This window comes from Dasypus novemcinctus, chromosome 18 (assembly GCF_030445035.2).
Source record: "Dasypus novemcinctus isolate mDasNov1 chromosome 18, mDasNov1.1.hap2, whole genome shotgun sequence".
Taxonomy (NCBI): Eukaryota; Metazoa; Chordata; class Mammalia; order Cingulata; family Dasypodidae; genus Dasypus; species Dasypus novemcinctus.
In genome coordinates this window covers 33,782,603-33,798,983 of record NC_080690.1, presented here as the reverse complement: position 1 = coordinate 33,798,983, position 16,381 = coordinate 33,782,603, and the positions used below count along the sequence as shown (strand labels likewise).

The following is a 16,381-nucleotide window of genomic DNA, read 5'->3' as shown; positions in this document are numbered from 1 at the left end:
GAACAGCAACTCTCCCCACTGCCTTCTTCACTGCGCTCTCCAGGCAATGGCGGGAGGGCTGATAAACTGAAGGGGCTCTGCACACGTGCTTCCATTCCTCTTTCCACTGGGACTTTGGGTCCACCTCTGCCAGGAAGGCTTCCCTGATAGCCTCTGTCCAGTCACACAGCAGGTGTATATTGAGCAGCTCCTCTGTGCCAGGGCCTGGGCTGCATGCTGGGGTCTCAGCCACCGTCCAGATTCCGTCCCTGTGCTCCGGAGCACCGGTGAGTGGAGGGATGGAGGAGAGGCAGGTATTGGAGAGATCAGGAAACTTCGTATAGTGAACAGTGCCATAAAGAGAAGAAAGTGGGTGAAGTGATTGTGACTGGGGGGCAAGAAAGAGGTGTCAGGGAGGCCACCGAGGAGGGGGCCACCTTTGAGCTGAGCTGTGAATCGACTGGAAGCCCCAGAAAGCAGGACATGTTCTTTCATTTAAGGCTATATCTCTACTGGGACATACCTGGGGCCCAGCAGGTGCTCAGTAAATGTTTATTGAAGAAATGCATGAGCAAGGAGTATCCCAGGCAGAGGAAACAGCATGTGCAAAGGCCCTGGGGTGGAAGCATGCTCAGGAGTCCGTTCTCCCCACAACTCAGCTCTGTCTCCCTTGTGTCTCATCAGGAGCTGGGGGCGTTCTGGCCTGCCCGCTGCACCCACCCCATGTACTCAGCTCCCAGCAGATGACCCCCTGCTCCTCCCTCCATTTGGGCTCCATCTGTAGTCTTTCAAGTCTTTCCACTGGGAGGTGGAATACGTGCTGGTTAAGAGCGTGTATAGACGGCCTGGGTTCAAACTCTGGTGTGCCCCTGACTAGCTGAGTGACCTTGGGCAGATTACTTAACCTCTCTGTGCCCTGGTTCTCTGATTTGTAAAATGGGCTGATCATGCTGGGGCCTACCTCCTGGGGTTGTGGTGAGGCAGAAGTGAAATGTTGACACACAGTAAGCCTTCAGTCAGTCTCCTCTGGAGGGCTTCCTGGGAGCTGGGACCAGCCTGGAAGAGCAGATGTGGCATCCTTGGCCAGAAGGACACACCCAAGAGGGCCCTGGGCCTGGCGTGGAGCCTGCCCCCGCCCCCAGGTGTAGGCCCCTTGCCTGGGCGCACAGGCTCAGGGAGAACCCTCCCTGTGCTGGGTGAGAGGGCTTTGGGGGACGCCCCTCCAGCGGCAGCATGAAGCCTCTGCACTACCAGGCGCCCAGCACCGGGAGGTGAGAGCCCCATCTCTGGAGGGTGTGGACGGGGGCACAGCCACCGGCCGGAGCCCAGAGAGGGGCTTCAGGAGAGAGTCCAGGTGGCTTTCCCGGCCCCGTGGCTGGGGGATTCCGGGGGGAGCTTGAGGCTGGGAGCCCAGGGCGGCACACGAAAGACCTAGGGGGCCTGTGGATCCCCCCCAAAGCTGGAAGGAGGCTGGGCCGTCATGGAGCCAGGTGGGGAAACTGAGGCCAGAGGGGAAGGGACCTGCCCGAGCTCAGAGCAGGGAGCCCCTGTCTCCGCCGAGTGGTCCCTAGGTCCCTCTGTGGAAAAGTGGGTCAGGACGGCTCGGGCTGACGGTGGCCGACGCCACGCCCCCGCCCTCCATTAGTCCACTGTGAGCCTCATCACACCTGCTCCGCGGAGGTCCCTCAAGTACTCTCCGCAGCCCAGAGCACATCCACGCCGCGCCTTCCCTGCCGCTTCCTGGGAGGCAGGGCATCACCACCCCCCTTGGCCGTGGCCCAGAGTCGGGGTGGCCCAGTCCTCTCAGCCTGCCAGGCCAGCCCCGAAGTGACAGGCTGGAGACATCCCCGTGAAATACCGAGCCGAGCCAGGGCCCCGGGGGGCCTGAGGAGACCCCCTCCCCTGAGGCCCAGAGCCCAGTGATGAGGCGGGGGTCCTGAGTAAGGGCCTTCTCCGGCTGTCGTCCAGCAGGAGCCAGGGGGCCCGAGGAGGGGCCCCGGGTGGCCCCCGCTGCAGCCTCCCGCCATGCCGTCTGCATCTATATTTATCCCTGTAATGGCCCGGCTGCCTGTCGGGAGCGCAGTGTCTTTGGAGTGTGGTGGCCGGTGCCATCGCTGTGGTGTGGTGGCACCGCTCCCCGCCTCGACAAGAGCCTCTGTGCTCTCTGGGGCCGCGTGCTCCTGGCAGGAAGGACCTGGGGACTGGGATTCCCTGCCCCCCCCTCCCCAGTGAAACAGGCCTGCAGGAAGTTGGGGTGTGGGGCTATGATAGAGGTTCACTCATGACAGGCAGGTGGGACCAGATGCATTCCAGGGCCTTTTAGCTCCGGGATTCACAGCCCTGTGACTCCGAAATCCCAAATCCTGGAATCCTGTGACTCGGTAGCCCCATGATTCTACCATTCCGAGATGCCATGGTTCCTTCTCCCTTCCACCTTTTTGCTTTTCCTGGCTGCCAACAAACACCCGTCAAGCTCCCATTGCATTCCTCAGCTCGCTGGGAACAGCAGAGGTGAAAAACAGACCAGCCCATCTTTACTCCCGGGTGAGGCTGACGGTTCCCAAGCAGAGGTTATGACATGCGACAGCGTGAGTGCTCTGCCCTCAAGGGCGGGGGCTCAGGGGGCTTCATGCGTGGGGGGCGTCACTCAGGTGCCTGTTTTTTGTCTTTAATGTTTTATTGAACTGTATAACACACATACAGCATAGAGCAGGCATCCTCCGTGACTGCGTGCACTGGACACAGCTCTGTTACCAGCTCCGGGTCCAGAAGCAGGACCAGGAAGCCCCCTGGTGCCCCTGCTAGTCCGCAAGCCCCTTCTGTCGCCCCCGCCAAGCCACTGTCCTGACTTGCAGCATAGATTTGTTTCACCTGTGCTTAATGAATCACTCGGGAAGCACTGCTGTATCTGGCTTCCTTTGCTCAACCTGTCCGAGATCCATCCATCTTGCTGGCACAGTTGTGCTTCCTTTTTGCGCTCACTCCAGGGTCGCCCATTGTTTGGACAGTCACAGCTTCTTTGTCCCTTCTCTCTTTGATTGGTGAATGGGAGGTTGCCAGTTTGGGTCTATTAGAAATAGTGCTGCGGTGAACCTTCTTGTGCATGTTCCTCTTGGGCATGGCTGGGTCATCATAGGGAGCATTTATTTAGCTTGAGTCGACCCTGCCAAACATTTCTCCAAAGTGGTTGTCCAATGTATCTTCCCACCGGTTGCCCCACATCCGGATCAACACTTGATGCTATCAACTTTTTTTATTTTGGCAGCCCTGAGGGGTGCTAGTGGCATTGCATTTGGTTTTACCAAGCTCAGTTTGAAGAATGAAATTTAGCTACATAAAGAAGGGGGAAGGGCATTCCAGGCAGATGGAACAGCATGTGCAAAATCACGGAGGCATGAAAACGCACTGCAGGAACTCTGCCTAGTACACAGCACAGCTAGCGCTGAGAATGTGGGGGCAGGAGACCCTGGGAGCCACATGAGGGAGTTTGGACATTATCCTGAGAGCAGTGGGGAGCCAGAGGGAGGATTTTCCCATTTCGAGCCAGTACCTAAACTGTGCCAGGCTTTGGGTAATTACCATTTGGTGGATAAGAAAATTCAGCCGACTCAAAGGACAAGTGACCTGTCCAGAGTCATGCTAGCAGAGATCCTGGACTGCAGATCTTCTAAGAGGTTCGGAGCGTATGGCCTTGGAACCCGAGGGCCAGAACCAGTTGGGTGCGTGATTCACCCTCCTGGCCTCAGTTTGCTCCTCTGGAGAATGGGGGTGGCAGTAACAGCTGGCTCAGGGATGTCGTGCAGCCTCAGAGGTTAATGCACACAGCACACTCAGCGCAGGACCTGCGGTGGGCTTGGGCACCCCTCCCTGGATGGCAGTTATTTCTCAACCGCACAACCTCACCCACCTCCTGCCTTCTCTCCTGCCAACTGCGAGGGGCAGGCTCTCTTAGAGTCCCCCTTAGGGAGGGCTGGCCCTGCGCCCTGCCCTCCTGCCCCATGGCGCTCTCCTCAGAGCTAAAGGTCGCCGTTTGTCTTCTGGATCTTCTCATCTGGGCAGTGAGGTTAAGGAGACATCTTAGACCTGGGGGTGTCCACGCCCCATGCCCGCTCCGCAGGCTCAGTCAACGCACCCAGGCCCACGGTGAATGGCCTTCCGGTGAGCCCGTGTCCAGTTCACAGACCGTTGCCATCCAGACCAGGAGTTGCTGGCACCTGGCAGGCCTCAGGTGTCAGCTGGCAGGGCTCGTGTCAAGGCCAGCTCCACTCCCGCCTGGTTATGTCCAGCGCGGGCTAACCATGTGCCCTCCCGGGGGTGTGTCCTCCCCGGGGTGTACCCTCCCCGGGGTGTGGTCAGCCGTGGCGGGGCCCTCTCACTGCCTCTGGCCTCGGGCCCCCTTGCTCCAAGCGTGGTCCGGGCTGGCAGCCTCAGCATCACCTGGACGCTGGCTAGACACACGGACTCTCAGGTCTACCCCAGACCTGCTGCACCAGAATCTGCATTTTTAATGCAAGCACCTAGACGGCGTGTAGAGCGCAAATGGGTGGGCCCCACTCTAGGGATTCCGACAGAGCAGGCCTGGGTGGGGCCTGGGATGCTGCATTTCTTACAGGATCCCAGGAGGTGCTGGGGCTGCCTGTCTGGAACCTTACCTGGCCTAGAGCCCCCTGGGAGTCCCCGCATGATTTGCTGGGTGGGCCAGGTCACACGGCTGAGTCCCCTGTCTGTGCTCTTAACCATTGCAGTTACTGACCAGAGGGCAGAGCCCTGTCCTTGTTACCACCACCCAAGACTGGGTAGAGCTTTACTTCCTTGTAGGTTGTATTGAAAAAATTTCTTTTTTCATTTTCCAAATATCTAAACGTATTTCCAAGCATGCTTTTTGAGGTGGCACGTGATGTCCCCACTAGAGGTTCTGACAGACTGTCTGACAGTGGCCTCCCCCCGTCATGTCCACCAGTTGATCTTTGGAGAGGGGCTGTTCCCTCCCCAGCCAGCTGGGTCCCCTCCTCTTGCCTTCCATGCCCTCCTTCTCCGCCTGGGTCTCCAGGGCTCCACCCCAGCCACCAGCCTCCCCTACCCACTCCATCCATCGCCCTGTGCCTGCCTTTGGTGTCTCCCCACATTGCCCCTTCTCGGGCCTCAGTTTCCTCCCCTGGAAAGTGGGATATGAGCCTCTGTCCTGCCTGGTTATGGGGGTCCTGGGTTTGGGAGCAGCTTTGTGGTCTCCCCAGCAGTGGGCGTGGGAGAAGGCATGATGGCAAGTCCCGGGGGCCAGCCTGGTGAGTGCTGCCCTCTCTCCCTCATTCAGCGCGGAGTTGTCAAGCACTTGCTATGCATCTGCTCCAGGGCTGGAGGAACAGTGGTGACCCACCTAGACAACCTCCCCCCCCCCTCATGTTCTCGAACCTGTGTTCTGGAGGGGCAGGAAGACTTGACACAAGGCATATAGACAAATAGGTCAGATGTAATGATCTGTGAAGGAAACAAACTTGGAGCAGAGACAGAGCTGATTGTATTAGTCCATTTAAGGCCTCTGAGGAGGTGACATTAAGCCAACAGCTAAGACCCGTCGCAGGAAAAGCATTTCTGGCAGAGAGAAGGGAAGTGCAAAGGCCCTGAGCAGGAGGGAGGTGGGCCTGGTTGCAGAGCAGATGGGAAGCCAGTGTAGCTGGAGCAGAGGGAGCGAGGGAAGGGTGGCTGAGGTCAGGTCAGGTCAGGCGGGGATCTGTCCACCTGGGGAGGATTTAGATTTTGTGTGACCTGTGTGGAGAAGCCTCTGGAAGTTTTCAGGTAGAGCTTTGGTATCATCTGATTTACATGTTTAACCACCACCACCACCCCCTCTCTCTGGTGTGGAAAAGAGAGAATCAAGGGCTAGAGTTGCAGCAGGGAGACCAGTCATGAGGCCAGTGCAGGAGGCTGGGGACGAGAGGACAACCCTGGCTGGACAGAGGCGGTGCCAGTGGGGAGAAGTGGCTGGCTGGTGGCAGCTCGGGGTGGACTCACGGAGTCGGGGGGCTGTGAATGAAGAGCTGCCAAGGATGAGGGTTCCTGGGCTCCCGAAGCGGCAGCACGTCTCCCAGTCCTGTCTTGAACCCTGTGTGTTTGTTCCTTGCTGTAGCCCCAGGGCCAGACACTTCGGAGTGCTCAAGGAATGCTTGTAAAATGCACAGGGAGGCTGGTCAGCTCTCCATGGGCACGGGCCAGCTTTGCCTTCACAAGGAGGCCCTGGGGCGCGAACCCAGGGCCTCCCATATGGTAGACGGGAGCCCAATCAGTTGAGCCATAGCCGCTTCCCAGGACTAGTGGTTTTGTATCCCCACCTGCTGGCCCTATCCCTGGGGACCAGGTTGCCCCCCGAGGCCCGTGCCCATGCCTGCGAGGAGTCAGGACCATCCTGCAAGGAGGCTGGGGCCGTCCCTCTGGCCAAAACCTCGTATTATCTGGGGGGCGGGCGTGGTACCAAGGAGTGCTCCCATCCCGCCCAGATGCCCGTGGGAGGCCCAGTCCTCCCGTAATGACCCCTTGCCCACCTGCCGCGGGGTGGGGGGTGGGGACCCGGCCCGGCCTGTGGTTTCTTTTGGTTTCTTTTTCCATTGCATCAGGCCGCAGGGTCCAGCCCGCCTGCCCTCTGCCAGGCTGGCACAGAGGGGCCCACTCAGACCTCTGCCTGCCCCAGCCCTGGACACCATGTGTTCCCCATTTCAGGGATCTGGAGCCTGCCAGCCAGAGGGTGAGTTGGGCACGGGGACCTGCCCAGGGTTGGTGGGGGCATTGAGAGTGCTCCTGCCCCGCCCACCCATTGCTCTCTCCAGCTGGAACCCGGCGGATCCCAGCCCCACCCTCAGCCAGGCTGGAGTGAGTGCGTGAGGCTCATGCAGTGATCGGGGAGACGCGGCCCCAGCTGCTCAGAGGGGCGTGTGCCTTCGCATGTGTGTGTCCACACACACGTGTATGGGCACGAGAAGTGTGTGAACCGGGAGGTGTGCAGGCTCTGACGGCCGGGGCCTGGTGGCCCAGGTGACATCTAGCAAGCCATGGAGGGGCTGTGAGGTGGGCCGGCTGGAATACACCCCATCAGTAAAGCGCAGGGGCATGAACGGCATGACCCCAGGAGAAACGGTGACCTTGGGTGCTCTGGGACCCATCCTGGGTGCTCGTTGAAATGAGGGATTGTTCTGGCCTTCCCAACTCGGTGGCCCTGGGCACAACCTGACCTCTTAGCCTGAGGCTCCCCTTGGCCTGGCTGCCCCCCAGCCGCTCCCACCTTCCAGGTCTCCACCACTCCCAGGCGGTCTGCCCACCCTGCTGAGAGGACCGAGCACCTGCCTGGGTGTCTGGAGTCCCGGTTCACACTCTGCCTCTGCCCTTTCCTGGCTGCGTGACCTTGGGCAGGTGGCGTCTCTCTGGGCCTCAGTTTCCTCACCTGTAAAATGAGGGTGACTGTACCTGCCCCACTCCACCTCCAGGAGAGCATGAGCATTGAGCGGGCATCCTCTCAGCCACCCAGCGGGGTGTCTGCAGAAAGGATCACTTCTGGCACCAGCCCTCCCAATGCTGGGTCAAGAATTGGCTCACCCCTCCCCGCTTGGCACGGCTGCCCAGCTGCGCACTGCGAGAGCGAGAGCAATTTGCCAGAACCTCCCATGGAAACTGATTTTTACACGACAAGAATAAATCCCGCCGGCAAATTGCAGTGCTGTCCTGACGCTCTGGGCTCGTGTGACTCTAATGAGGTTCCGGGGACAGACAGCGGGCGGGAGGGGCTGAGGGCTGGCGCTGCCACTGTCCAGACCCTCTCTCTGCGAGGCGTGCCCGGGGCACATTGTGTCTGGAGCAGGAGGGGCTTCTGGTGCCAGCCACGCGCACACCTGGGCCTCCCTCGGACCAGGCCCTGCGTGTGCCCGGCAAGGGGTGGCACTCGAGCGTGGGCTGTGGCCGAGGCCAAAGCAGGAGGAGGGGGGACAGCATTTCGACGGGGGCGTGGCTGCCCTCCCTCCTTCCTCGCTCCATTCAGGCCACCTGGAGCGTGAGCTCTGAGAGGCCGAGGCCTGGGTGGGGAGAGCAGGCCTGTGGGCAGGGTGGCCCCAGAGGAGCTGGCCACCTCAGGTGCTTGGGGTAGCCGTCCACCCTGGTACCTGGTCAAGTGGGACATGGCCCCGGCTTCCCAGCTCCCTCTCTGCAGGGTCCCCAGCGCTGGCACGGTTAGGACCTCCCCCCCGCTGAGCGGGGATCAGAAACGAGGCATGGGGGAAAGTCCGGGAGGCGTGGTGACTTGGGTTCCTGTGCCCAGAGGAAATGCCCTCTCCGCTCCCCTCTGGCTCAGTTATCCACTCAACCGTGAGGGCACTAAGCATTGGTTAAGAAGTCGGGGCTCTCTCTGCCTAGAGGGCCCGCACCAAATCTTGCTGTGTATTTCCATCTTTCTCTCCCTTTTCTCAGTGAGCTCTGTTCTTTCCCCCATTTCTCAAATTCTTTTTACTGGCCTAATTAAAAAAAAAAAAAAAGCCAGAATCTGGCCTTATGGGGTTAGTGTTGGAGGTTGGGCTCGGCCACCCAGGTACCCGGGGTGTGTGTTAGATGCAAACGCTCCCGTGGAAATAAGCTCTGACCTCAAGAGACTCAAAGGACGGTGCTGTGATGGCTCAAGGGCAGATGGGGAAACTGAGGCACTGAGTGCCAGAGGGCTTGTATGTGATGGGTGGGAGCCAGAGCTCCTCTCCGCCCCTTGAGATGTGGTTCCTCCACACTTGCTTCAGGTAAGCACTGCACACTTGAAGGAAAACAGAACAGCTTAAAGCAAGCAAATATCGGACAGAAGGGTGCATAAGGCATGGCGTTTGGGAAAGCCGCGTGCATGAGGAGAAGGGTGAGTCTGGTGTTGAAAGGGGTGAGGATAAGGACTAGCTCAGGCAGGACCCAAATGATAGAGAGAGTTTGTCCGTTCGTTCTTTTATTTACTCTTTTTTCACTTAATAAGTGCATACTGAGTTTCTGCTGTGTCACAGTGCTACAGCCAGGGATACAGGATGGGCAAGACAAAACGAACAAGGTCCAGTTCTGAGAGAGTTGTCAGACACGAGCTTCCTAGTGGCTGAAGCAATGAGGGGAACATGAGCAGTTAGAAGCTCCACCGTGGTCACAAGAGGCCAACATGTTGGCTGCTCAGGAAAAGCCCAGGTTCTCCTGGCTCGATGAATGTCTGGGATGCCTGTGTCTACTGTGTTTTGTTGCTGATCTGCCAGGGCCAACTTGGACCTGTACATCGCTTACAGTTAAGACTGACAACGCCGAGAACAACTACACGCGCCCACTAGAGGCTCCGTTCCATGCATTTCCTTGCATTCTCCTTTCTCCCAGGCTTTGCCTGTGTTACTTGCCCCACCTTTCCTTCCCTCTGTCTACCCGCATCTTGACAGAGTAGCAGGTGTCTGTCTCCTCTCTGACCCCTGCTCCTCTGCCCCTAGACTGCCAGGAACTGCTGCTGCCACCGCCGAGCCCCATGGCCTACGTGCCGGGTGGGGGTGCCCCGGCAGCAGGGGCGGCCGCCGTGGGCCCCCAGTACTGCGTGTGCAAGGTGGAGCTGTCGGTGAGTGGCCAGAACCTGCTGGACCGGGACGTCACCTCCAAGTCTGACCCTTTCTGCGTCCTCTTTACAGAGAATAACGGCAGATGGATGGAGGTGAGACGCCCGGGTGTGCAATCTGCGGGGCGGGGAGGGTGGCTGGGGTGCTCGGGAGGGGCTCCCACCCGATCCAGGGGCTTCAGCCGGCCCTTGGTAGTAGCTGGAGTTGGGGCTGGTGGCATTTAGAAAATCGTTATCCATAAACTTAAGTTGTATTTAAAATGTGTTTAAAATATTACTTAAAAAGAATTATACATGTGTTTACATTATAATTCACATATTTATAACTACATAATGTTATATTACCTTATCTTAAATTTTACATATACATATATATGTCTATAATTAAACTCTTAGCTTTACAAAATGCTTGCTTTTAAATAACTTTCCTCCTATTTCTAAGTGCATATATAGGTGGTGAGAGGCATACAGAGAAACGGGGAAGATGGCCTTTGCCAAGAGCTGGCCCAAGGCCCAGCTCTGCCACACCCTGCTGTGTGGCCTCGGGCAAGTGGCTCTAGCTCTCTGAACCCGTCTCGGTATCTGTTCCTTGTCTCGGTATCTGTTCCTTCGGGATCATTGCCCTGCCTGCCCTGCGGGGCCTCCAGAGCTGGGGACTCTTCCAGCCAGGCTGGGAGACTCTGGCCTTAGCCTGAGGGAGAGATGTGCCTTGAGGAACCGTATCCAGAAACCCAACCTGTTAACATGTTCAGGTTTTAAAGAATCGCTTTGTTTCCTTTTCCAAAGGGAATCTATATTCGTTGTAGTAAATTTAGAAAATCTAGACACACCTAAAGAAGAAAATCAAAATGACTGGGAGCCCACCTGTCAGGAAGCACCACTCTAAACACTTTGGTGTCCGGCCTTCCAGATAGTTTTCTATGTAATATCTATTTTCCAAAATACCTATTTTTGATAGACATTTAACTGGGCCGCGGCGGGGTCTCACTGTCCCTGCCAGGGTTTATAAAGAGTTTCTACGGATGTCGGCTGCTGCTTGTGGTGCTAGGGTTGTTGACCTAATTTGCAGAGGGAAAACGGGGCCGGGGTTGGGTAGAGACTTCTCTCTGTCGCTCAGCGTGGTAGCAGCACAGCCAGCCAGCAGCACAGCCAGACGTGGGTGTGCCCTGGACTCCCCGAGCAGTCCTCCGGGGAGCCCCAGGCCAGCGGCCAGCACTCCGAGGCCCCTTGGGCCCCTCTGCCAGGCCTCGGGGCGTGGCGTCCTCCCCCACGGCATCCACCCCCACTCCTGGAACTCCCCCCCACCCTGCAGCGCCCTCCCAACAGCCTCTGCCCCCACCCAGCCTGGTCCCCCTGGCTAAAAATAGCCCGGGCCACGACTTCTTCCATCCTGCTGCTGGGTGGGAGGAAAAGTCAACGCAGCCCAGGCCCCAGAATAGACCATCACCCAGGCCTGGCCTGGCGAGGCCGGGAGGCGGGGTTCCTGGGCCAGCCCCCCCCACCGATGCCTGCGCCGGGCCCGGTTCCTCACCACGGCCTCGGTTTCCCCAGGAGGTGGGAGGGACCACACAATTCCCAGATTCTATAAAAGGGACAGCATCTGCCTCCACGGGGTGGGGAGAGCCCCTGACCTCCCCTCCTGTTAAACAGCCCATCTTCTTCTGTTCCCTTTCTCAGCTTCCATGGTTTGTTAAAAAAAGGGTTCTGTTGCAATAAACAGTATGAAAACCACCGTCACGTCCCTTCTAATATACAAGTGGAAACTGAGGCCCAGATGGAGAAAGGGACTTGTCCTCTGCCACGTACCGAGCAGGGACTGGCCCGTGTGCTTTCCCCAGGGCCTAGGGATGGAGCCAGGGCCATGGGGTGAAGAGCATGGGTCTTGGAGTCAGTCCTGGGTTCGAATCTTGCCCCTGCCCCACTAGCTGTTCGACCTTGCGTAAGTCACTTACCCGCTCTGCTTCAGTGTGCCCGTCCGTGGCCTGGGGCTCATGGCTGCTTCAGCCTCACAAGGAAGTGACCGTGAGCGCCTGGCACAGAGCAGGTGTTCAGAGAGTTAGCGGGGTGAGTGCCTGACTCCCGTTTCCCTGCCGCTCTGCCAGTACGATAGGACAGAAACAGCAGTCAACAACCTCAACCCGGCGTTCTCCAAGAAGTTCATCCTCGACTACCACTTCGAGGAGGTGCAGAAGCTGAAGTTTGCCCTGTTCGACCAGGACAAGTCCAGCATGCGGCTGGACGAGCATGACTTCCTGGGCCAGTTCTCCTGCAGCCTGGGCACGGTGAGCTGGGTGCCTCCCGGTGGGTGGGGCAGGCAGTCCTCTCCAGGTAGCACATGGCCCCCCCGGGAGCAGGGCGGCCCCCCAGAGAGGCTCCCTGGCCCCCCCTTTCCAGGCTGGGTCCCAGAGGGGTCACCGGGCATGAGAGCGGGGAGGAGGCCTGCTGGCCCGCTGCAGAGCCCCCATCTGAAGGGGAGGCCGGGTGCAGTGTTGGGCAGCTGTGCCACCCAGGAAGGGCAAATGCCCAGACGGGTCAGAGCTTCTGGCCATTAGAAGCCACCAGGTTGTGCTCTTGGCTTCCTGGGCTTAGGTGCATCCGAATGGCAGCGGAAACCCGTGGAAGTCCCCTGGCTTGGCTGATTTACTGTGTGACCTTGGGCCACTTCCTTTCCTCTGGGGCCAGGCGGGGAGGGGCAGTGGGAGGAGCCTTCGCATGCATTCCCTCATTCCTTAGGGCCCGGTGCCCTTGTGCGAGCCTCGCCCCTCCCCTGGGCCTCAGTTCTCCCAAATCTCACGTGGACAGGACCATATTGGCCCTGCCTAGTTTATGGGGATGAGGAGGGAATAAAGTGGAAAGTGCCTCCAGAGGTCCTAGTGGAGACCGGATGTCCTGGGCCTTGGAAGGTCAGGGTTGAACAGCGGAGGTGACATCTGCCCTTTGTGTAAGAAGCGGGACGCGGCTGTCCGTCGCCCGCTGTGGTCTGTGGCACCTTCAAAAGCTAACGAGGAGAGAGCTTGAGAAAGGGCCTGGTCACAGACGCCTGGGCAGGGCCGCGGGACCGGCGAGGGCTGGAGGAAACCAACCTTTGACTGGCCCCAGCGGGGGGCTCAGATCCCCTCCCTGTGCAGCCAGGGTCTGGCTAGAGAGGGACCGGGGTGGGGGGCGGGCCCCAGCCTTTCTCTTCTCCCCCCCCTCCCTTCTCCCGCTGGTGTCCCCTCTGGCTGACCCCTGGAAGCAGGGCAGGGGGCCTGGGGATGCAGGCGACCTGGGGCTCAGCCTCCAGGCGCTGGGCAAGGGGGTGCTGAGCAGAGGGGGAGAAACACAGGAAGAGATCCCCCGACTCGCACTAGTATCTGCATAAAGAAAATTTCCTTGAGAAACCCAGAGCTGCGGTGGCCCAGGAAATGGGTGAGAATGGGAGGGGAGGCCGGGTCTGGCCCGCTCCTTCAGGGATCAGACCGAGAGGAGGGTGGGGTCCCCAGGCACCCCCAAGGACCTCAGGCAGGTGAGGCTGGTGTCTGCGTCTGCCTCCCAGGGCGAGAGTCCTGCAGGTGAGGGCTTAGTGGGTTCCTGGCACGGGCGCCGTGTGCCAGCCATGGTGCCCGTTGAGGACTTCTCTTCCCAGGCCGCCCCCACCCCGCTGAGCCCCGGCGCCCTCCTCTCCCCACCCCAGATCGTCTCCAGCAAGAAGATCACGCGGCCTCTGCAGCTGATGGACAACAAGCCTGCGGGAAAGGGCTTGATCACGGTACGCGCCTCCTCCTCCAGCCTGCTCGCCCCTGCCCGCCTCCCCCATCAATGGGCTGCTTCCCTGGCAGATAATCACCAGCTTTGTTTGGAGTGAAAAAGCCCAACTTACAACTTAGCAACAGGTCTCTTAGCAACGGGCTCCAGGCTACGCAAATGATGCCTTTGGGGCTGCCGAGCTCGTGGGGGGGGGCTGGGGGGAGCTGCCAGAAGGCCCCAAGGCGGCTCCGAGGCAGGGCACAGCCCTGGCAGCTCCCACCCCCCTGGGGATCCTTGAGAAGCGCCTCCCCCACTGGGGCGCTGCTGGAGGCCGCCGCGTGCAGGGTTCCTGCGATTTGCTGACCCTTTGTGCGGATGAGAGCTCCTTGGCTTCACAGGCTCCTGCAGAGGCAGGGTGACCCAATCTACAAAGGAGGCCCAGACAGGAAGTTCTCTGGAGTGGTGCAGGAGCAAGACTCCCTTCTGGGCTGTCCAGCTTCAGAGCCTGTGTGATGCGAGGGGAACCGGCTGTGCTGAAGGAGGAGGACTATGGCCCGGCCATCACTCCTGCTCTGGAACCTTCCATGGCTCCCCAGTAGCTGTGGAGCCCTTCATTCAAGGCTGTGAAGGGTGTTGTCCCCACCCTGTTTTCCTGCCTCAGCTCTTTTTAAACCACCCCCTGCATGTGCATGCCCTGGGCTCATGGCAGACTGAATTCCTAGCACACCCCACATGGACCTGTATTGACTTCTTGGGGCTGCTGTAACAAAGTATCACAACCCTGTGGTTTGAAACAGCAGAAATGTCATCTCTCTCAGTTCTGGGGGCCAGAGGTCCCCGATCCAGGTGTCAGCAGGGCCGTTCTCTTTCTGGAGGCTCTGGGGAAGAAGCCTTCGTCTGCCCCTACACCCTGATGGGGGCTGCACCCTTGCCGCCCCAGGCTGGCAGCCGTGCACCTGCAGTCCTCCTCACGTGGCCTTCTTTCTCCCCTGGTGCCTCTGTGTCTCCTCTTATAACACCAGATTGGCTTAACCCCATCTCCATCCACCCTAGTCCCAAGTAAGCTCACTTTTCAGAGGTCCTGGGGTGAGGGCTTCAACTTGTCTTTTAGGGGAACACTGTTCAACCCAGAGCCCATCCCAGGCCTCAGTCCGCCCTGTCCCTGCCCCCTGGAATGCTCTCTCCCAACCCCCACCTCTAAACACCCCACCCGGCCCAGGGACGCCGTTCCCCTCAGCATCCGTTCCCCTCAGCATCCGTGGCCAGCTCCACTTTGGACCCCACACTCTCCTCTGTGAAATGGGGGTGACAGTAGGACCTACCCACAGGGCTGGTGAGCAGGTCCCGGTGGGAGAAGAGGAAGGAGAGCGGGCGCCAGGCTGGCTGTCGCCTGTGGTCCTGCAGGGTCCTTTAGGTTGCCTTAGACGGAGGCCTGGGAGGAGAGGCAGCCCCTGGCCCGAGGCGACCCAGCCCCCTTGCTTTGCTCTTGGGCCCTTGGTGGGCAGCGGGACCAAGGGAGGCCCAGAGAGGGGGGAGGTCAGCCTTGGGGTCACCCGGAGTGTCCCTCACTGGCTGGGGCAGGGCTGGAGGACCTTGACTGACAGGGAAGGCAGGGAGGCCTGGGGACTGGTATGACCTGCCCTGAGCCTCAGTTTCCCTAGGGTGCAGTGTAGTTGCTGGAATTCCCGACACCTTAGTACTGTGAGGTGGCTCCACTCTCTGGGTCTCCAGTGGGGCTGTGGGTATGGGAGGGGGGTCTGTGACTGCTCCCTGGCCCAGAACCTTCCCACGGGGCTTTGTCTGTGTCCCCTGCCCTACGGCCCCAGCTCTTCAGCCACACGGGGTCACTCCTGGTTCTTCATAGCCAGATGGGCTGTTGCCTCCAGTTTCCAGGAGATGAAAGCTGAGGTTTCGGAAAGACGAGAGACTTGTCCAGGGTCACTGAGCACCCCTCCCCCGCCCCGTAGTCCTGAAGAACTGCGTCCTGGGTGGCCCTGGCCTACCTGCCTTGGGTGGGGGGAGCGTCAGGAGCGGTCCCGCCCGCTCACGGTCCTCTGCCTCACAGATTGCTGCCCAGGAGCTGTCGGACAACCGGGCCATCACGCTGAGTCTGGCGGGCAGGAAGCTGGACAAGAAGGTGAGGTGGCAGGAGAGGGCGGTTCCTCCTGCCCCCTCCTCAAGGTCGCCTGGTTTGGTCAGGGTTGCATGGCGTGGTCATTGTCCCCCAGGAATAGGCCCACGGCACGGGGCCCCCCTGGTCACCCCAAACTAGAGCCCCCTCGCCACTGAGGTAGTGAGCTTCCCGGCACTTAGAGATACTCAAAACCTGACTGGAAAACCACTCACGGGGCCTCCGCATCTCAGAGTAAATGCCAGGGTCCTGACAGTACCTTGTGGGGTTCTCCCTGCTGTGCCCCCACCCCCCGACTCCACCCCCGCTCACTCTTCCCCCCTCAACCTCAGTTGACGGATCACACCAGGCTCCCTCCAGCCCCAGGACCTTAGCACTTGCTGTGCCCTCTGCCTGGGGTGCTCCTTCCCCTGAGTCTCCCCACCACAGCGCCCTCGCCTCCATGAGCCTTTGGTGGTGTGTCCCGTCCTGGGCGAGGCCTTCCCTGACCACCGTGTTTAGAATTGCAGTGGCCTTTGATAGGCCACCCCTCCCACTTTACTTTTCTCCTTAGCCCTTATTACCATCTAACATACAGGATTTGCTTATTTTTTGTGATTATTTTCTGTCTCCCACTGTAATATAACTTCTTTAGAAGGACAGTTTTGTTTTGTTTTTTAACTTAGATTTGTTTGTTTTTTTTCGAAATACCGGGGACTGGGGATTGAACCCGGGACTTCGTATGTGCCAAATCGGCTTTCCTGAGTTATTTTTCTTTTCGTTTGTTTTGCTTGTTGTTCATTTTTGGTTTTTTTTTTCAGGAGGCACTGGAAACTGAACCCAGGACCTCTAATGTGGGAGGTGGGAGGTCAAACGCTTGGGCCACATCCGCTCCCCTAAATACATTTTTAAAGGATACACTATCCCATCCATAATGTGCTGGGGCTAATTTTGTTTTTTTCAGATTCCCGCTAAAA

At 59.1% G+C, this 16,381-nt stretch overlaps 1 protein-coding gene across 2 annotated transcripts in view; it reads left to right on the top strand.

Moving 5' to 3' along the window:
- CPNE2 (copine 2) overlaps window positions 1-16,381 on the top strand; it is a 57,250-nt gene that overhangs the window by 3,743 nt on the left and 37,126 nt on the right. For both annotated transcript variants that reach the window (XM_058279965.2, XM_058279966.2), the window contains exons 2-5: window positions 9,450-9,664; window positions 11,671-11,850; window positions 13,242-13,316; window positions 15,360-15,431. In XM_058279965.2, the coding sequence (XP_058135948.1) occupies window positions 9,485-9,664; window positions 11,671-11,850; window positions 13,242-13,316; window positions 15,360-15,431 (507 nt within the window). In that variant the 5' untranslated portion in view covers window positions 9,450-9,484. The remainder of the gene's footprint in view (window positions 1-9,449; window positions 9,665-11,670; window positions 11,851-13,241; window positions 13,317-15,359; window positions 15,432-16,381) is intronic.